This window comes from Muntiacus reevesi, chromosome X, assembly GCF_963930625.1.
Source record: "Muntiacus reevesi chromosome X, mMunRee1.1, whole genome shotgun sequence".
Classification (NCBI taxonomy): domain Eukaryota; kingdom Metazoa; phylum Chordata; class Mammalia; order Artiodactyla; family Cervidae; genus Muntiacus; species Muntiacus reevesi.
Window position 1 is genome coordinate 9,803,656 of NC_089271.1, and position 21,422 is coordinate 9,825,077.

General features: G+C 43.0%; 1 protein-coding gene across 3 annotated transcripts; it reads left to right on the plus strand.

Annotated features, from left to right (window-relative positions):
* The first annotated feature begins 301 nt into the window (after positions 1 to 301).
* MSL3 (MSL complex subunit 3) lies at positions 302 to 15,256 on the plus strand. Of its 3 annotated transcripts, XM_065915824.1 has the most exons (13): positions 302 to 444; positions 1,736 to 1,818; positions 2,201 to 2,296; positions 2,636 to 2,736; positions 3,294 to 3,373; positions 3,924 to 4,046; positions 4,622 to 4,782; positions 5,572 to 5,727; positions 7,274 to 7,536; positions 8,322 to 8,431; positions 11,758 to 11,857; positions 12,199 to 12,283; positions 14,456 to 15,256. In XM_065915824.1, exons 1-13 carry the CDS (start codon positions 343 to 345, stop codon positions 14,553 to 14,555), a joined length of 1,560 nt encoding a protein of 519 aa, XP_065771896.1. In that variant the 5' UTR covers positions 302 to 342; the 3' UTR covers positions 14,556 to 15,256. The 3 variants fall into 3 exon arrangements, with proteins under 3 accessions (XP_065771896.1, XP_065771897.1, XP_065771898.1); XM_065915825.1 differs by lacking the exons at positions 302 to 444; positions 3,294 to 3,373 and having other exon boundaries at positions 1,495 to 1,818; XM_065915826.1 differs by lacking the exons at positions 302 to 444; positions 1,736 to 1,818; positions 2,201 to 2,296 and adding an exon at positions 3,029 to 3,098.
* The last annotated feature ends 6,166 nt before the right edge of the window (positions 15,257 to 21,422 follow it).

Below are 21,422 nucleotides of genomic sequence, written 5' to 3' on the forward strand. Positions count from 1 at the left end.
GCGTCCGGCACGTTGACCTCGTGGGCGCAGCCCACTGCGGCCGCCTTTCCCAGGAGGGCTGGAGGGGCCGCGGGCTGCCGGACTCGCAGCCACCCGGGAGCCCGGCGGCGACTCGCAGGGACGCGCTCGATCGGGAGCGCGCGCGCTTGGCCGCTCCGAGGTCCAGCGGTGGCGCGGGGCGGGCAGAGGCGGGGCCGAGGGCGGGCCGGCCACAGCCTCCGCCAGTCCCCGCTCCCTCCCCGCCACCCCCGCCGCCGCGCGCCACCTCCCAGCCCCCACCCCCCTCCCCCACCGCGCGCGCTCCGCCCGCCCCGGAGCCTCGCCCTCCGCCACGATGAGCAAATGAGCGCGAGCGAGGGCATGAAATTTAAATTCCATTCAGGGGAGAAAGTGCTGTGCTTCGAGCCTGACCCCACCAAGGCGCGAGTGCTGTACGATGCCAAGGTGCCGCCGCGGAGGGGCAGGGAGGAGGCGCGGGCCGGGAACCCCGGGACGGGAGGCGAACGCGGATGCGGGTGCTGACGGCGCCGCGGAGCGGGGGAAGTGGCGGGGCTCGGCGCTCCTTGCTCGCGGCTCCTCGGCCTGCGCGGCGCCGCACGGGCGGCAGGGGGCGCTCGCGGGGCGCCGCGCTGGGGAGTCGGGGCTGGGACGCTTCCGCTTCCGCCCTGGGCCGGGGGCCGCGCCGGCGCTGTAGGAACCCTAGCGCTGGCGCTGGCGCGCTGCAGGAGCCGCGGCGTCGGTTTGGGCACCTGAGGGCGGCGGGGACTGCGCGTCCAGGAGGCCGCTTGCTCAAGGCCTCTGTCTGGAGGTTAACTCTCCCCGTCCTGTGCGGTCTAGGGCCGCTTGGGCTCCCGCGCGACGCCTTAATCGAGCGGCCCCGGTCCTAATCCATAGGTAGCACCCCAGTGCCGGCTGTCAACTGGCGACGCCGTTGCCCTGGGCCGGTGGTGGTCTGGGCTCGGCCCCTCCCGTAGGCCCGGATCCACTCTCCGAGAGCCAGGTTGAGCGGGTGTCCTCCAGGGCCTTGCACCATTTACGTTTTCAGTCGGCCGTGTCTCGTCCCCTGCCTGTCCGCCTAGGTTTCGGAGGTTGGGAGAAAATGGAGCCACATCAGTAGCTCCTCCGGTCTAGGTGGCGTGAGGGAGTGGGTCTCGCAGGTCGGGGGTGGGGGCTGGCCCCAGCGCCCCTCCGGGCTTTAAGTTTTACTTTGGGGCTCCACCCCCGCTGCCCCGGCCTCGGGTTTGTGTTTGCCGTGCCTCCTCCCTCCCCGCCTTGAGTCTCCCCAAGGGTGACACGCCCCTTCATTTGCCCCCGAATTTCCCCCTGGGGACACCGCTAGGCGGGATGGCAGAATCTGCGAGCCCAACTGGCCCTGGGACCCTGCGGAGCCCAGGAGACTACAACTCCCAGAGGTCTATCGGCAGAGGCTCGCTTGTCAGGCCGGGGCTCTCTTAGTTAGTGACAACTCGGCCGACTAATGGCTTCAGAAGCTACACCCGTTCTCACACTCAGAGACCAATCAGGGGGTGGTTGGAGGGATGTTTCCTATTTTGAGGCATCCACTCAGGGGAAAAAATGGAATTGAAAGGAAAAATGTTTCAACCCAGCTCTCCGTCTAAAAAAGGAGAGAATTCTTTCCTTTCTTTTACAGAAAAGCCCATGATCTAGTTTTCCTAATCCAGCTTCTGATATTCTGTATGTTCTATTGTTTGTGGACGATATTTTCTGATTTCAGATCGTCGATGTTATTGTTGGGAAAGACGAAAAAGGCAGAAAGATCCCAGAATATCTGATCCATTTTAATGGTTGGAACAGAAGGTGAGTGTACTTGTTAAACCGGACTGAAAATTGATCATCTGTGCACAAGAACACTGCAAACTTCTTTGCTAAGTTTTAGAAACACTCCTAGAAAAGTTTCATTTCCTGTTATTGCTTTTTTGTCAAACCTTGCCTACTCTGAAAAATGATTACTTCTGAGTCGACTGTATTTGGAGTCTCTATGGGTGCTTTTGGAGACTCCCATTGCTTCTGGGTCTGAATGAGTTGTGGTTACCCTCTTTGTGATTTAAAATATTTAAATAGTTTTCTGAAAGGTAAGTAATTTTGACACACATCTGTTCCTGTGTGGTGCTTTTAACATTTGTTTCATGTCAAACTAAAATACTGAATTTTACACTCTTTTCCTCTTTTGTTCCTTTAGCTGGGATAGATGGGCAGCAGAGGATCATGTCCTTCGTGACACTGATGAAAATCGGAGATTACAGCGGAAATTGGCCAAAAAAGCTGTAGCTCGCCTGTAAGAATACCAAAAACATGAATTTTGCTCAGTGTGTTATTCTTTTAAGGTTTAGAATTTTTGTCAGAGGAAAGTTTAAAAATCTGACAAACGTGGCTTATCAAGTCATGTAACATATTTAAAATGTAGTAGCAAATAGTGTTTCTATTGTATTGGAAATAACTGCTGTGCTTTCAGAGAGATTATCGTGTAGTATTCTGAAATGGAGGTTACCACTTATGTTTTAAAATATAATTATATCTTCGATACTTAAGAATTATTGTTACTGCATTTTTTTTTTGTTTTGTTAACCTCAAGACCCATATCAGTCAACATTTCAGTGGTATTTATCCATTTCAGGAGAAGCACAGGAAGAAAGAGGAAGCGCTGCAGGTTGCCTGGTGTGGACTCTGTCTTAAAAAGCCTCCCTGCTGACGAAAAAGATGAAAACAATGAAAACTGTGAGTGGCTTGACTTATTGTCTCTGGTTAAAAGGAGTTTTACTTAGTTCTTTTATACTGCAGGATTGAGGGGAAAGATTCACTGAAATTTTAGACAAGGGAACATTGTAAGCTCATTTCATAAAACATTTGCCCATTTGTTTTTGAAAATTAAAGTAGCATTCAGAAAGTTCCTAATTAGACCTGGTGGGTGTTGCACATGACCCCTGCCTTCTCAGTGTCTTCAGTAACCCCTTAGAGCGCCATTCTCTGTTTTCTTCTTGGTACCTCGCTCCACTTGTGAATGTTACAGGAAACGATAAGATCCTAGGTGACTGAACACTTGCAGATCATTTACTTGTGTGGTTTTTGCACCCCTTGAGGTTGGTACTATATTTTTTCAAAATAAATTTCTATTCTGAAAGGTCCGATATTTGTGTTCGGCGTTTAAACTTTGTGCTGGACAGTAGTTTATTATTACTAGCAGTAGGACACCCATGCCACCCTAAAGAACTGTGAATGTGAGGGTTAAGGAAGTGAGTAATGCAGGTTTGCCTGCTGTTTTTTGTTTTACCTAGCAATAAGCAGTTCCTCTGACAGTGAAGAAAAGGATGGAGAAATAAGTGAAGAGGGTGATATTGAAGAAAAGACTGAAGTGGTATACAGTTCTTATTGTAAAAACTCTTTGGCGTATATTTTGGTGGTAAAATTTTCTAGTTGTGAAATGTTTTGTAAAAATCCATCTTTTAAACCAAATACAATAAAATTGTACTTCATATACAAGGGGAAAAAACCCTTTTTATTGTAAAACTTCTCTTTGGCTTTTTATACCATGAAATGTTTCCACAAATCATTTCACCTCTTTCTTTCCAATGATATTGTGAACTTTTTATAATGCTGATTGATTTTTAAATGGTGTGTATCAAGAGTTTAGCATCTTCTGTTTGCCTGAATACAAAGTTAACATGAACCCCACTGGTAAAGTTAAATTAGGAAGAAACGGAATAAGCATTTGCAATGTCATTAGTGCCCTAAACAAGTTAACTTTTGACCTTTAATATACTTCTCATTAGAACACGTGACATCATTACTGGTGTAAATGTCAAGGATTAACTGGTTTGTTTCATTGTAGGCTGTGCTTATGTTAGTCCTTCTTTGGGTGTAGACTTTCTGTTTTAGGTGGTTAAAATGGAATTGTGATATTGCAGAAGGAAGGACCAGAGGTGCACGCAAAAAAGGAAATGGAAGAAAGAACAATAACTATAGAAATCCCTGAAGTTCTGAAGAAGAAGCTTGAGGATGATTGTTACTATATCAACAGGAGGAAACGGGTAAACAAGGAGAATACATAAAACATGGGTTTGTAATAGAGCCATATTCTGCAATCACAGGAAATCGAGAACCTTGGAAGAATGAAACTCAGGTTCTGTACTGAGTTGGGTTTTAAAGTTCTCTGGCAGTAGTGTTCTCCTGATGGAAGTGTACACAGTCTTTTCCAGCCCTGGCTGCCTGTTAGAACCTTCTAGAGAGTTTTGCAGAGTCCTGATGCCTGGGCTTCAAGCTTAAGGTGAAAACTGATCTGTGACGTTTAGGGTGGCAGCTGTGGATGTCTTAGAGGTTCCCCAAATGGTTCTAATGGGTCCCTAAGCTGAGAATCATTGCTTGCATTTATTTTTAAAGTTAGTTGTTAATTAGCGTTAAATTACTATTGTAATCTACATGAGGATATGGTCAGTAGAAGAAAAGTCAGAGAGTTTCAAAGCACATTTACCTAAAGAATTATCTTCATACACAATTGACTTTATTTTTGAGCTTCAAAAATGACATACACAAGACCACTGTTTCTTGGAATATATGGTTTATCCAATGGAATATATACATCAAATATTTATGTTTTTGTTAACAGTTAGTGAAACTTCCATGCCAGACCAACATCATAACTATTTTGGAATCGTACGTGAAGCATTTTGCTATCAATGCAGCCTTTTCAGCCAATGAGAGGCCTCGTCACCATCATGCTATGCCACATGCCAACATGAATGTGCATTATATCCCAGCAGAAAAGAAGTAAGTAGGGGAGGGAGGGTTGGCATTTCATGGTTCACTCTGGCTATTAGAGAAGAAACTTCCATTTAGAACAGGTAACACTGTCTCTGTTTCAGTTACTATGAATTCACATACTGTTATACTTAATTCATACAGTAATCAGTTAAGTTTCAAAATACTGTTCTTTTTTTGGAATGTTCAGTAACTCTTTAGGATTGTGATATATGAATCCATTGAGGACATGCACTGCCTCAACACTAGAAGAAGTTTTCAATGATGTAATTTAGGGAGCAAACTCTGTTTATTTTTGTTTTTTTTTTTTTTTTGCTTTGAGAAGTACCAGAATGGGGAATGAGAATTTTGTTGAAACTTGTTTACAAACAGGTCTTTACTCTAATCTGAGTAATTGTCCCCATAGCTTGCCTTGGGAATGTGACCCAGCAGGAGTGGAGTCAGACAAGTAGATTGTTCCAGTTTAAACAAGTGTGTTAGTTCATCATGACCGCCCCCTTCAGCTGGGGTGTGTCTACTTTCCGTAGCACAGACTACTTGGACTCCTTTTGTGGAACTGAGCATATTCACTTGTGTTCGGTGTGTAAGTTAAAATCACTTGCTTACTGCACTCTATATTCTAGGTCTGTGCTTCCATTTAATTCTTTATTGTTAGCACCTACAGACTTTGCGTTTTGCACACTTAGGTGTAATATATAGTGTTTAAAACTCTTCCTGTTTAGAAATGTGCACCTTCATTGTGACATTTTGAAAAGTTCTGTTATTTTATTGCATCTCTAATCTCTTTAATCCTTCCAGCGTTGACCTTTGTAAGGAGATGGTGGATGGATTAAGAATAACCTTTGATTACACTCTCCCATTGGTTTTGCTCTATCCATATGAACAAGTTCAGTATAAAAAGGTGACTTCGTCCAAATTTTTTCTTCCGATTAAGGAAAGTACCACAACTAATAGGTAAGTTAGCTTGCAGTTCAACCGTCAGCTATCAGAAATCAAATAGTTGGATCTGTTTTTAAAGATTTCTGTTGGATGCTATGGGGCCAACATGTTTGGAGGAGGGAGTAGATTGCCAACATGTTTGGAGGAGGGAGTAGATCTCAAACCACCACTTCCTGGTGGTTTTCTTTTTTCTTGGGTAAGCTTGAGTCATCATTCACTTTCCAATGTTTCTGGAAGTTTTTACCAAGTGAAGATTTCAATATAGAGAAATTGGCTTTAGTGTAGCCAGTGCCCTTCTTTCCAAAGACAGTGGGGTGAAGAGAGAATGGCCTGAGAAGGTTGGGTGTGGGTTTGATTTTGTGACTCGGTGAGTTGTCATCTGAGTCTCTTGCTTTTCCTCTGAACAATGGAAAGAACATTTGCTTCTGTAGGTGGTTGTTAAATGAGGAAGTGCATGAAGGGCCAGCTGCCTTAGGCCTTCAAATAAAGGTTAGTCTCTTTCCCGCTCTGCTGTGTCACCACTGTCTTCCCTCGGTGACCAAGCATTTCCAAATCTCCATTCTTGGGGTTCAACAAAAGTCCCCCCAAACCTGAGTCCATGCCTATCTGTGTAAGCTACTTCCTTATCTGCCTCAGGCCCATCTTCCCAGGAGAGTGGTCTGTTTTCATGATTTCCACCCCTGCATCTCCTTTTGCCTGTTTCCCATCTATCTTGGTCTCCCGCCTCCCTCTGCTCCCCAAAGTCACTGACAGCTTCCCACTTGCCGCACCAAGCATTGCCCTCCTTTCCCCTCACCCCCTTGCTCCCCTTACTCCTCAAGTCCTGTCTGGTAACTGTCTGTCTGCCTTATGACTATCTCTTCTTTGGCTACCTTCTTTCCCTGTTGGTCCCACCCCATTTGGGTGGCCTGTGTGACTCAGTGGGGACCTATGTTGATGCCCCCACGCCCTCCTCCAAACCTCAAGGTTCCCAGTGTCTAGAGTGGACTGCATGTTTCCACAAAATGTGGCCAAAGTTTGTGGCATTCTAGCCCTATCAGTAGTTACACTGTGATGAGATGATGTTGTATTCTTAGTCTCGCCACCATGGTTTCTCAGCCTTGGCTTGACCGATGTTTTTAACTGCATCATTGTTGGTGGCAGAGGCCGAACTATGCGCTGTAGGATGGCAGGCAGCATCCCTGGCCTCCACCCACTGGATGCCAATGGCACTTTGCCAGTTGTAACCATCAAAACTGACTCCAGAAGGTGTCCGTGTTCCCTCCAGAGTGGAATCACACCTGAGTTGTGAACCACTGATATAAAACAAGGACAAAGGGTATCACAGCCTTTAATGCCAGTGTGCCTTGAAGAGTTAAAGGGTGAAAATGGTATAATAATGTTTAGGTACCTTTTAAGAAAGTATTTGTTTTGGCACGTCTGGAAGTGAAAGTTTCTAAGCCTCCTGGAGTGGAGTGGAGGCTGTGTTTTCTGTCTGAAGAAGGACATTTAGGAACCCCTCCAGGCTTTGCAGAGATTCTGTGGGCCAGACACGTGTGACACATTCCCCTTCCTTCTGTAGGAACCAGGAGGAGCTCTCTCCAAGCCCACCTTTGCTGAATCCATCCACACCACAGTCCACAGAGAGTCAGCCAAACTCAGGCGAACCAACCACCCCCAAAAGGCGCAAAGGCGAGCCGGAAGCCTTGCAGTCTCTGAGGCGGTCCACGCGCCACTCTGCCAACTGCGACAGGCTGTCTGAGAGCAGCGCCTCGCCCCAGCCCAGGCGCCGGCAGCAGGACACATCTGCCAGCATGCCCAAGCTGTTCCTGCACCTGGAAAAGAGTAGGTTTACTGCCTGCAGGAAGGGCACGCTGGGGAGAGCTGACGCTGACTCTGTGCTTGGTCTGGGTCAGGCACTGTGCTCTTGAACCCAGTCCAGCAGGAGATGGGACCCCCCCGCCCCCACCCCTGCGCCTTCAGCTCTACAGTCAGGATTCCTGGTACTGACCAGTTTCACGCTGGCTCACCCATCTGTTGGCAGTCCCTCCCTCCAACCCTGAACTAGTTAACATCCTGTACCTATGGATCTGCCTCTTCTGGGCATGAATTCATCAGTGGAATCATAAAATGTGTGGCCTTTTGTCCGTGGCTCCTTTTACTTAACATACAACGTTTTCAAGTTTCATTATGTTGTACGCAGTTTATCTCAGTGAAGTGTGAAAATGAAAGTGTTAGTCGCCCAGTTGTGTCCAACTCTTTGCGACCCCCTGGACTGTAGCCCGCCAGACTCCTCTGTCCATGGGAATTCCCGGGCAAGAGAACTGGAGTGGGTTGCCATTCACTTCTCCAAGGGATTGTCCCAACTCAGGGATCTAACCCAGGTCTCCTGCATTGCAGGTGAATTCTGTCTGAGCCTCTAGGGATATCTCCGAACTTGATTCCTCTTCTTTCCTTTTTTCCATCAAATAATATCCCAGGTATTGTCCTTGACAGGGAAGTCTTATTGGTAAAAATTAATAACTTCTCTGCTGTTTGTAAAGGTCTTCCAGCAATGTTTAATTCAGTAGCTGTATGATTAATGGATAATTAATTAATTAGTGACTAATTAAAGTCTTTTCCTTTTAAAGAGACACCTGTTCATAGCAGATCATCCTCGCCTGTTCCTCTGACCCCTAGCAAGGAAGGGAGTGCGGTGTTTGCTGGTTTTGAAGGCAGAAGAACTAATGAAATAAATGAGGTAAAGCATTAGTATTTGTTGTTCACCCCCAATGAACCCTTCCTTTGGGAGGTGGGATGGGAGATCGGGATGGGGAATTCGTGTAACTCTATGGCTGATTCATATCAATGTATGACAAAACCCACTGAAAAATAAAAATTAAAAAAAAAAAAAGTCTTACAAGAGGAAATCCCGTTTTCATAGAAGAAACATTGTGTTACTCTTGCTGGGGTTATTAACAGAATTGTTTGTATGATGTGTAACACTGTATTTGTGGTTTCTAAAATGAGGATTATAGCCCTGCACTTCCATTCCTCTTTTATTTCAAAGAAGTCCAAGTAGCCTTGTGGGCTACCTAGTGACTGTCGAGACGCCCCGGCTTCAAGGCAGCCCCAGACCCTGTATGAACGAGTGAGTGTGCTGTGTGCCAATGAGACCGTGTTTATGGACACTGACATTTGGATATCAGACAGTTTTTCGTTTATGTGATATTATTCTACTTTTGGTCTTTTCTCAACCATTTAAAAATATAAAGCCCATCTTGAACAGCAATATTAATAGCCATCCCTTTGAGGGAATGCTGTATGCTAGCATTGTGCCCGGTGCTTGATCTAAATTACCTCAGGTTCTTGAGAATAACCTTGCCCCCAGACTTCCCTTTTACGGATAGGAAAGCTTCAGTTTGAAACTGCTTTGAAGGCCAGTTAACTGAGATACATAGTGAGTATTTCAGGAGTTCAGGAGATGTCTTAGTCCACTGGGGTATTGTATGAATCTTGCCTAGCAAGTGGGCTTTCCTTGTTTCTGTGCATAGGGGAGGATGGCTTTACAAGACAGAATGTTTGGTGAGAGGGGTCAGCAGACTTTTCTTATAAAGGGTCAGATTGTAAATATTTTCAGGGTTGTGCATCAGCTTGTGAAAGTGGTGTGAATAGTTCACAAATGAGTGTGCTGGGTGGCCCCAAAAGTCATTCACGTGTGCTCAGTCTCAGCTCAGTCACTCAGTCGTGTCTGACTCTTCGTGACCCCGTGGACTACAGTGTGCCAGGCTTCCCTGTCCATCACCAACTCCTAGAGCTTGCTCAAACTCATGTACATTGAGTCAGTGATGCCATCCAACCATCTCACCCTCTGTCATTCCCTTCTCCTGCCGCCTTCAATTTTCGTAGCATCAGGGTCTTTTCCAATGAGTCAGTTCTTTGCATCAGGTGGCCAAAGTATTGGAGCTTCAGCATCAGTCCCTCCAATGAATATTCATGTATGCTAGTAATCAAATTTCATGTGATTTTTATATGTCTTGAAGTAGTATTCATTTAATTAAAAAAAAAAACATTTAAAAACAGTTGTTTTTAGCATGAGGGGGGTTGCTTTGGCTCAAGGGTTATAAGTTGACTGACCTCTGCTTGAAAACCCAGTTCGTGTTCCAGTGATGTTGAGAAAAGGTTAGGAAATTCCTAGTGTAAGCAGTCCCTAATTTTCCTTTTTTCCAGCCTGGAAAGCCCTGCAGGTGTTTTTATTCAAGAAGAATCCTGTTTCTTACAGCGGTCCCCAACCTCCGGGATCTTAGGCTGGATGAGCTGAACTGGAGCTGGTGTAATAATAGAAACACAGCGCACAATAGATCTAATGCACTTGAATCATCCCCAAACTGTCCCCCGCCCCGGGTCCATGCCACAAAACTGGTGCCTGGTGCCAAAAAGTTGGGGACCCCTGGAAGACATCTGAATATTGAGGCACAGCTGTTCCCACTCTGGTCACTGGTGCAATGCCGCCATCTAGTGGTGATAGTTATAGCGACAAGCTCTAGTGAAAAAGTGGTTGGAGTTGGACAGGCTCTCACGATGAGACCTTGAGTGCATTCCGTCTGCATAAAGCCTCCGTGGCAGCATGTTTTCCCCAGGGCCCTGCATCCTGATCACCTGAGACTCACTCTCCCAATGCCGTTTGCTGCCCAGCCGCACCAGGGAGGGTCTGGACTGGCGTAGTCCTGGTTGAGATCACAGGCGGTTCCTGTGCACACCCCAATTGAGACTTCCCCCACTGGAAACCTGTTCTTTCCCCCCGTAATGCATCTTTGAGAGAGCTGATTCACTACACTGAGCGACAGAATCGAGGGAGGGAAGTAGCCAGGCTCGCTAACTAACCACAGGATCTGCTTTTGCACGTGAGTGTGCCCTTCGCGCCTCCAGTGACAGTGGATTCCCCCATGTTCACTTTGACTGTTGCTGTCAGAACAGTTCCTGCGCTGTAGCTGTGTGCACGGCGGAGCCCGGTGCTAGGGGTGGTAGAAAGGGGCAGGAGCTTACTCCTGCCCTGGGGCTTGTATACCGCACAGGCGTGGGGCTGGTGAGGCGCGGGCTGAGGCCTGGGCCTTCGGCATGGAGACAGATGGAACCATGGTGGTGCTTGTTAATGTCTAAAATTTCATTTGATTAAATTGACTACATCAGCCTTTCTGGGCTCATTTTGGCATCCTTCTGCTTTGTTTTATAGAGGGCTTCCTTTGACCCAACTATTTCCAGATTAAACTTGGCAGATCCAAAAAGCAAAGCAGCAACTAGGTAGAATAGACCTATAATTTGCTGAAATATGTCTCTGGAAGCTCATCAGAGAGTTTTGAAATTCAACTGTTAATTTAACAAAAGCCCCAAATTCACCCACACTTCTGGAATTCAAAGTGAAGGAAAAGCAGTCAGTTGCCAGGACTGAAGTCTATTTTCACTTGATTCAGTGGGTGAAATTAGTTTCCAGAGTGACTGTAGCATAGCAGAAACTTCGAGAATCTTGACACAGTGGTAGCATTTCTCAAAACATCTTTTATTGCTTCATTGTCTAAAACAGCAGAATTTCCAATAAAGCAGAAGGGGCCGAATGACAAAACAGTTACAGCTAATTTACAGGTAGAAGCTATTGAAAATTAGAAAATCGAATATTTCCCCAATTTTAAGTCCTCCTTCCTTGTTTATTTTTATGACTTTGTGTTTGTTTGATATAGTGGCATATTTTTTTCATCTGCACACAGTCTGTCATAATTTTAGGTGATTAGAACTGTCTCCATGTTGCCAAGGAAGAGAAGATGGCTTTAGAACCTCCACATTGCTTTCTTGTCATTGTCCTGTTCCCTCTTTGGTTTCTTCCCTTTTTCTGGTCCAGCTGTGAGGCAGCTCCAGCGGTGCCAAATGGATGGGAAGCTCCAGGGTAGAAATGAGACCCTTGATGAGCCATGTCTTTCTGCCGGCCTGGGAATGTCCAAGTGTGTGTATTTCTGCTGGAGTTCCAAATGTACAGTGCTGTGGGTAATGGAGTGTGAAGATATAACAGCAAAACATTCACTGTGCTTTTCCCAGGTCCTCTCCTGGAAACTTGTACCCGATAGTTACCCTCCAGGTGACCAACCACCTCCTCCCTCTTACATTTATGGGGCGCAACACTTGCTGCGTTTGTTTGGTAAGAAATCCTGGTCTCTGCTTTCTTCTTACCTTTTTTATTTTCCACTTTAATTTTAACACCTGTAGGCTTAGGTACATCTTGTGGTAATTTGGGGGTCTAAGAAAAGTAATTGAATGTTGATCTCTTAAAAACAATGAATCTTAAATTTCATTTAAATTGTGTTTGTAATATTTGTACTTACTACTCTGAGTTCAGTAAGAGTTTTGGTTTTGTTTGGCAGCATAGATGTTAATTTCAGTTTGAATAACGTCACGGGGACCCAGAGGATCCCTGAGTGTGTCCTACTGATCGCCAGATTCTGCTGATTGTAAATGATTTTGCTTTTCTTTTTAATGCAGTGAAACTTCCAGAAATCCTTGGAAAGATGTCCTTTTCTGAGAAGAATCTGAAGGCTTTACTGAAGCACTTTGATCTCTTTCTGAGGTATTGTTATTACTTTGTCAAAACTTACTCTGCCTCTGTATATATGACTTTTCTGAACTTGTCTTCAGCAGATGTATAAGCTAGCTCTGGTATTTTGAATGGTAGCAGTATTACCTAACTGTGGTTGGTTCTAATAGTAATTGTAATATGGGGAGTTGGAACTATTTCATTTTTTCATAGTTTATCTGGCTTCTAAGCAAAGGGTTTAGAGGTAAAATTTTTTTGTGTCACCAGAAGAATCCAGTTGGATAGCCATGTGAGTAGAAAATTAATTTTCTAAAGAAGTGATTGAGATTGATAACTACTTAATTTTATGTATTTTATTCAGGAGTACCTTAAGCATGTGACTTTTCTTTGTTCCATGTACATACATTTGTAGGTCTGGTTTTGACGTCTACTTTGGAGTTAAGAGAAATGGTGAATAGTCTGTGCTGATAGTTTGTGAATTTGGAGAAAGGTAGTGTTTCCTTCACCTGACAGGGCCATTTGGTTACAGGGTTGGATCTTTTGCCCTGAGGCTGTGCCCTCTGCTTACCTGGGGCCATAGACCCCAGCCTCCTTTACGCCTGTGGCCCAGTTCTCACACCTAGATGTCTATTGACTGGTTTCTCCTGGTGTTCCAGGCTGGTTGCCACTCTGCCTCACCCAGTGTCCCATCTACCTGACCTTGTTTCTTCTTTCTCTTCAAGAGGATACTTTTTCCTTGTATTTAGGTCCCAACCTGCAAGAGCTAGTCAAGTAGGATTTACTGGAGTGGAGAGCACTCCAGCCAGAGAAATGAGTCTTAGAGTTTGTAAAAGATACTTTCGTCTGGGTATTTCCAATAATGCATCAAATGAGTGGAATTCAACTTTAAAACATTTTATTAGAAACAAGTTTCAAAAATGCCCTAATCTCCTTCAGCCTTCCCCTCAAACAAACCTACAGCTCTGTTTTGTAGAAACATTTTGTTACAGCAAAATGAAATAATGCCAAATGAGACAGCCACTAGTTAGCACAGGTGAGCCTTCTAATTCTGATATATGCCCAAAACAAAATAGAAATTAGGGTTTTAGGAAGTTACTTACAAAGATTTACAAATAAAATAGTACAGCTGACCCTTGAACAACATGGGTTTGAACTGCACAAATCCATTTATACGTGGATTTTTTTAAATAGTAAATACTTAACACTACATGATCCACGTGGCAGGTTGTATCTGCAAATTTGGAGGAATAGTGAATATGGAGGGCCCAACTAATAAAATCCTTATACAAGGATTTTCAACTCTGTTGAAGGTTGCCACCCCAACCCCCATACTGTTCAGCTGTAATGGGTTATGAAAATGTATCCAAACATGTCAACTATAGAATCAGTGGATCAAGAGTTGCTATAAAAAAGGTACAATCAAAGAAGAAAGAGTTACCTCAAATGAATTTGACTTGGTTTTTACTGAAGAAGGTATTGCAGAGGTTTATCCTTACCTTTTTAGGAATTAGGACAGTTGGGAGGAGGCCAGGGAAACAAACAGGAAGCTAGTTACTTAGCATACTAGTTAATGTGGCCCTCGTGAGCCTGTTTTAGGCCTTCATGGTGAAATATTTGATACTTCAGAGTCAAGATAGTGTCTATGTTGCAGATTCTTCAGTGCCTGGCTATATTTCAACATCAATCCATAGTCAGGCATAAATCAGTCTTAAGTTTTTAGTACTAAGCTGGAACTTGCAGCATCTTTTGGCAACTGCAAAGTAGAACTCAAAATGCTCTTTACTGATTAAACCATTCAGTTCTGTTTTAACTTAGCCTGTGTAAGTACTGTGAATTTCTCAGGTGACATTTATTGAGTTAATAATTTATTTTTTATAGTTTGTTTTTTAGAACAGGAAAATGTAGAAATACTCGGAGGCCTTTTTGAATGGAAGTGTTTAGATAATCAACTGCCACCTAGTGGAGTTTAGAAGCTATAGAAATAGAAATTTGTACACTTGCTAGTGAAAGGATTCCAATGAAATAGTCATTAACATAGAAGCTGGGTATGTACAATGAACATAATCAGTATATTGAAATCAAGATTATATTATTTTTTTCTACCTAATACAAAAAGAGTGAAATGTTGCAGTTGTGGAAATTCCTGTTTTGCTTCCTGGTATTTAGTCTTTACTGTGGTGATCATAGGGGCTATTTTTTTTCCAGGTTTTTAGCAGAGTACCATGATGACTTCTTCCCAGAGTCTGCCTATGTTGCTGCCTGTGAGGCGCACTACAGCACGAAGAATCCCAGGGCGATTTATTAAGGTTTCGATGGTCCTAGAAGAACAACTTCTCTAGTTCTCAGTTCCCAGTAAAGAACTAGGGAGTCAGTGGGCCTTCTTTATGCAGAAAGCAAATGTGACACCCACCCTGGGGGGCTTTGGCAGAGGTGGGCCCATTCGTTTGAGTTGCTTACCTATTGTAGTTATTTCTGTTAAGGGTTACTTTCTCGGTGCCTCGATGGCCTACAACATCTAACCCTTGCCACCGTACACATGGTTTGTGTTGGCAGGAAAACAGCAGCTGTGTTAACAATTAATTGTTCATGAACATGTGCTTAGATTGGGCTGTTTCAGTAGACGGAGGTACTTGTTAGTAGTAACCACATCTTTTAGTTATTTGTTAGCATTGAACAAAATTGTTTTGCAAACTGTTTTCATTCTTGTGATAAGGTTGAGCAACTCTGTCCCACAAATTCTAGTTTTGCTTGGAACCTGCAAAGTAGTCCCTGAATATTTTAGAGGAGGGAGTCGATATTGATGGCAAAAGAAAATTTGCAGCTATACATTTGCTTGTTACAGTTCCTTTTCTATAAAACCTTATTTTTGGTGATTTAAATAAAGCATTGCCTGAATGTTTGAGATTTTTATAGCTACACTTGGTTGTGTAATATTATGGTTCCTTTTCTGTAAAATGTTATTTTTGGCCATTTCAAATAAATCATTTCCCATCTTACTGGAAAGAACCAGGAGAGAGTTTTTACTCTGGTCTTGTCCTTTTCTCTTTATTTGTTGTGGGAAACAGTAACGTAACTTTGATTCCTAAATTTTGTGTTTTATTTTGCTTTCCCTTTGTGCCTTTTTTGTTAAGGACTTTTGTTTTCCTTCCCTTTCTTTGATTTTCCTACCTTGGCTGCCTAACTGGAAGGTGCTTCCTGGAATTTGGTACAGCCCATCGCTGTCTTTTTGTCTGACTCTGGGCTGGTTTGGGGCCAACATGTTTATTGTCTTCCATCATTACATAAAATCTAGCAAGGTGAAGTTAAGGGGCTTGATATCCATTGGGAAAATGGGTTTCAATAGATTAAGATTAAAAGCAGTAATTTGGGGAAGTCATGTTTACACCCCAATGAAATTAGACTCTTCAACACACCAGTTAAATCTTCTTTTTTTTTCCTTTCTTTCTTTGTTAGTAATTGGACAGACTTTTTTTAAGCTTCTGCTTCTCTTATGCTTAAACCAGATTCCTCCAGATGTTCATTTGGGACAAAGCCTTAGTGCATTTTTAAGCTGATTGAATTATGTTGTGTCTACTTACTTACTTTCAATAAAAATAATGCTATTTTCTGTGTCTCTCTTTCCTGGAATACATCTTCTAAACTCAAAGTGAATTTGTAAATGACCATTTCTTTGCTTCAGCTTTCCTCTGATTGGTGTAAATAGTGGGACCAGTAAGCAGAATTTATGTCCCCAGTGAATATCTTCAACACATGGGATGATGCTTTCCCAGCTCTACTCCTTTGGCATGTAGACTGGCGCATCCAATAGGGGCCTGGCCCAGATCACCTTGCTGTGGTCGGAAATGTTGCCAATGTACCTCTGGCATTGAAAGCATACGTATTATATCTGTCCTCGCACACCAACAAATACAATTACAATAAATGAGTGAATAAGCAAGAGTTCATGTGTTGAACAGTCCGATTGTGGTCTCAGGGGATGGTGGATATTTCTGAGGACCAAAGGAAAAGCAATGAAGGGTCTGCTTCCGAAAAAGAGGATTGGGGCATGTTTGCTGGGGGACTTACAGTGTAAACCTTTCTTTCATCACCATAAGTGACCGTGGCCAAAATGTCAACTGTTCACTTATAGCTTGAGGAGATAGATGTGTGCCTTTGACCTTTTTGTGGAGGTAGACTGCCAGGCTAGGACTGACCTCCAGTTAGGCAGGGAGAGAGCAAGGATCCCCCAAGAGTTGGTAACACCAGGTTCGTATGTTCTTTCACTCATCAAAAGGGGTCTAGCAGGAGGCAGATGCAAATGACCACATATGATTCCATCTGTGACGTGTCCAGAGGAGGCAACCTATAGAAACAGTAGATTAGTGGTTGTCAGAGGATGGGGAAAAGAGGGAATTGGAACTGACTGCTAATAGGGCTGAAGTCTCTTCAGGGTGATGGAAATTTCTGGAATTAAGACAGTCATGATCATTGTCCCACTCTGTGAGTTTACTAAAAAACACTGAATTTTATATTTTTTAATGGTGAGTGTTATGGTGTGTGATTTACATGTCAGTTAAAGCGTAGAGATCTAGGGACTGGCTATGCCTAAAACTCAAGAAAAATTTTCCACGGAAATCCATTTTTGAAAGCCAAATGGCTGGCTATTTGATCTAATCATTCACATGTCTTCTTTCATGCATCATTGCCCTAGGCAGGCGAAACTCCTTTCCTCACTCCACTGACTTTACACTTCACCCGAAGGTCAGGAGACCCAGGGCCATGGCTTCATACAATGTCCTTTATAGGAAGATGGGAAGTTGGCAGATCTTCAAACTTCTCTGACTCCCAAATTCTTCTGCATGGCAGGGCATGAGGAATAATGATATATGGATATTCTGATATAAACCAAAAAGGTTAACAAACAGTTTAGTGACAGCAAAAGTAACATGGATTAAGAATAATGCAGACCATAGCCAGGTCGTCTTTACAAGTCTTCCTGTTTTGGAATTTCTTTGCAACATCAATCTTTATCCTTCTAAGAGGTCATAAAAAAGCATAAGTGGTAAAGTGCTTGACTGTGTTTTTCTATTGATTTGTACTTTTCTCATTCAGATTTACAACTTTCAGTGGAATGATTTAATAAGTCATTTTGGAGCTCTGCTTTGACACAAGGTAAATTACACCAGCCTGCAGGTTCTATTTACTGTTCAATCTTCACTGTCGTAAAGGTGACTTTTGAGACAATTTCAGGTCGTCAGCCTCTATTAGTTACCCATTATTATCCAGAAAATAATTTTGAGTGAGACGATTTGTGAGCTGTATAGAAACACACCTATTAGAGTCAGGATGAAGGCTGCTTAAATGTGTTTGGGTAGTACATAAACTGTGAAAACAAAAATGCTCTATTAGAGGGAAAGCCTAGTAAGGTTTTCTTTTCTTATAATCCATTTTACCTTTTATATTCTATAGTTCATAAAACTTAACCAGTCATAGCATTAAAACCCTGATTTAATTTGGTGGTCTAGAAGAAGCCATAGTATGGTAGACAGAATGAAGAATGTTTCTAAATCTTTACATACACACCATCTCCATGTCCCTAACCCCTGAAATGTAAATTTGCAGTTTCTCTTATTACGAGATAGGATCTAACATTTAATACTGTAAATCAACTGTACTTCAGTTTTAAAAAGATCAATTTTCCTTTCCCCTTGAATTTGGTCTGGGGTGTGTGTGTAAGACTGACTTTGAGTAGATCTCAACGAGAGAGCTGTTTCCCTGCATAGAAAACACCAACTAGGCTGGCTTGGGGACTTGCTTTGGCCAAGAAAATGTGCCAGAATTGATTCACTTCCCTTCTCTTTCTTAGATGTGGACAAGCCTGGGCTAACCTGCTGGATGATAAGAAACATGCTGCCTAGGTATTCTCATTACTCAGCCAACAGCTAGCCAACTGCTCAACATGTGAGTGAAACCATTAAGGACCGACCAACCAACCCCCAGCCTATACCAGCCCACCACAGATGCGTAGACGAGTCAGTCAAAATCTGCCAAGCCCATCCTAGGTTAACAGAACCACCCAGTTGACCCATATATTACAGACTGAAAATAAATGCTTATTGTTTTAAGTCACTGTTTGGGGGTGGTCAGTTATCCAGCAAAGTGCCTATATATTTTGCACACTCTCTATGGAACAGCTCGAAGTCCATTGCCTTGGCTGAAATGGCTGAAATTCTGGCATGTTCAGAAGCCATCAGCTAACCAAAGGAACATGTACCTGCTCTTGCTTCTAACCAGGTACCAAGTGAGAGAATGGACAAAGACAGCAACGCACCTCAAGATCCCAGATCGTGTAGCTAGCACAACCTGGGTTTTATTTTGTAAAAAATTTAAAGCTTGCAAGAAAACTTGAAAGGAGAATATAATAAAATACACTTTCACCATAAAATTAACTTTATTGTGTAAGATTTGTTTCCAGCCACTGTTTGAAAAAGAAGTAAAACATTTTGGATTTGGCTAAAATTCTTTTTTTACCATTACCTGAATCTTAATCCTTGATCCTTCTGAGTTTAGTGTAGTGTGGACAGATATTGTATACATAGAACTTCCTGCTCTTAGACTCTTCATCATATTTTAACACATAGATTCGTATTTGCATGTATAGATACATGTATAAATATACATTTGTACCTATACAAAACTGCATCAATTTGTGTTCTCACACAGACACACATTGAGTCCTGTTAATTGCTGTGTAAAAATCTGTCATGTGCAGAAATATATATCAATGGAACAGAATAGAAAGCCCAGAGATAAATCCACGAACCTATGGACACCTTATCTTCGACAAAGGAGGCAAGAAAATACAGTGGAAAAAAGACAACCTCTTTAACAAGTGGTGCTGGGAAAACTGGTCAATCACTTGTAAAAGAATGAAACTAGAACACTTTCAAACACCATACACAAAAATAAACTCAAAATGGATTAAAGATCTAAATGTAAGACCAGAGACTATAAAACTCCTAGAGGAGAACATAGGCAAAACACTCTCCTACATAAATCACAGCAGGATCCTCTCTGACCCATCTCCCAGAATATTGGAAATAAAAGCAAAAATAAACAAATGGGACCTAATGAAACTTAAAAGCTTTTGCACAACAAAGGAAACTATAAGCAAGGTGAAAAGACAGCCCTCAGATTGGGAGAAAATAATAGCAAACGAAGCAACAGACAAAGGATTAATCTCAAAAATATACAAACAGCTCCTGCAGCTCAATTCCAGAAAAATAAATGACCCAATCAATAAATGGGCCAAATAACTAAACAGACATTTCTCCAAAGAAGACATACAAATGGCTAACAAACACATGAAAAGATGCTCAACATCACTCATCAGAGAAATACAAATCAAAACCACAATGAGGTACCATTACATGCCAGTCAGGATGGCTGCTATCCAAAAGTCTACAAGCAATAAATGCTGGAGAGGGTGTGGAGAAAAGGGAATCCTCTTACACTGTTGGTGGGAATGCAAACTAGTACAGCTGCTGTGGAGAACAGTGTGGAGATTTCTTAAAAAACTGGAAATAGAACTGCCATATGACCCAGCAATCCCACTTCTGGGCATACACACTGAGGAAACCCAGATCTGAAAGAGACACGTGCACCCCAATGTTCATCGCAGCACTGTTTATAATAGCCAGGACATGGAAGCAACCTAGATGCCCATCAGCAGACGAATGGATAAGGAAGCTGTGGTACATATACACCATGGAATATTACTCAGCCATTAAAAAGAATCCATTTGAATCAGTTCTAATGAGATGGATGAAACTGGATCCCATCAAACAGAGTGAAGTAAGCCAGAAAGATAAAGACCTATACAGTATACTAACGCATATATATGGAATTTAGAAAGATGGTAACGATAACCCTATATGCAAAACAGAAAAAGAGACACAGATGTACAAAACAGAATTTTGGACTCTGTGGGAGAAGGCGAGGGTGGGATGTTTCGAGAGAACAGCATTGAAACATGTATATTATCTAGGATGAAACAGATCACCAGCCCAGGCTGGATACATGAGACAAGTGCTCGGCCTGGTGCACTGGGAAGACCCAGAGGAATCGGGTGGAGATGGAGGTGGGAGGGGGGATCGGGATGGGGAACACATGTAAATCCATGGCTGATTCATGTCAATGTATGACAAAAACCACTACAATATTGTAAAGTAATTAGCCTCCAACTAATAAAAATAGATGGAAAAAAAGTCTGTCATGTGGATATGCCATTCTGTATTAATTCCTTTCCCAGTGTTGGACATTCAGATTGTTTCCAAGCCCCCGTTAACTAACAACGCTGCAAAGAACCAGCCCTTGTGCATCGTCCTTGTATTCAAACCAGTCCTTCTCTAGGTCATACAGCCAGAATTGTGGGATGCTTAGACACGTGGGGTTTTCCCCCCCACATTTTCTAGAGTCTAAAGTTACCCCATTAGACAGAGACTTGGCTTTACTAGAGTTCCTGGGTATTAAATTTCAAGGAGACTGTCCTGTGAGACATTTAAAACACAGGGAGCTAAAGAAAAGAAAATGGATGGAAATTTGAAGTCTCTTTGAAACTTTCTCCACATTACCTCATCTGACATCGAGCCCTCCCCCACAACAGTGTTTTTAGATGGTACTGGGGATTGTTCTTTGATGGGCTTATAGAAATTAGAAATAAAAACTTAACTTCACAGTGGTAAAAAGCAGAGTAGGAGGTGATGGTCTGCTACTTTGCTCACTCATTGGTTCCCAAGCAGGTATTATGGAAAGGAGGTGATTGGTCACCTGAAAAATATTTCAAATATTGTGTTGAATTGGGCAAATGAACCACATTAGATAATTTCTGAGGGGCCATGGGTTCCTTAGTCCATAGGGCAAGCCAGTTCTTTGGTTTTCTCAATTGAGAGGGAGGACAAATTTTAAAACCTGTTTTTTACCATTCCGAGACATGATATGGTAAATATACCATGGTACTGAAGAACTGATGCTTTGAACTGTTGTATTGGAGAAGACTCTCGAGAGTCCCTTGGACTACAAGGAGATCCAACCAGTCCATCCTAAAAGAGATCAATCCTGAATATTCATTGGAAGGACTGATGCTGAAGCTGAAACCTCAATACTTTGGCCACCTGATGCAAAGAACTCACTC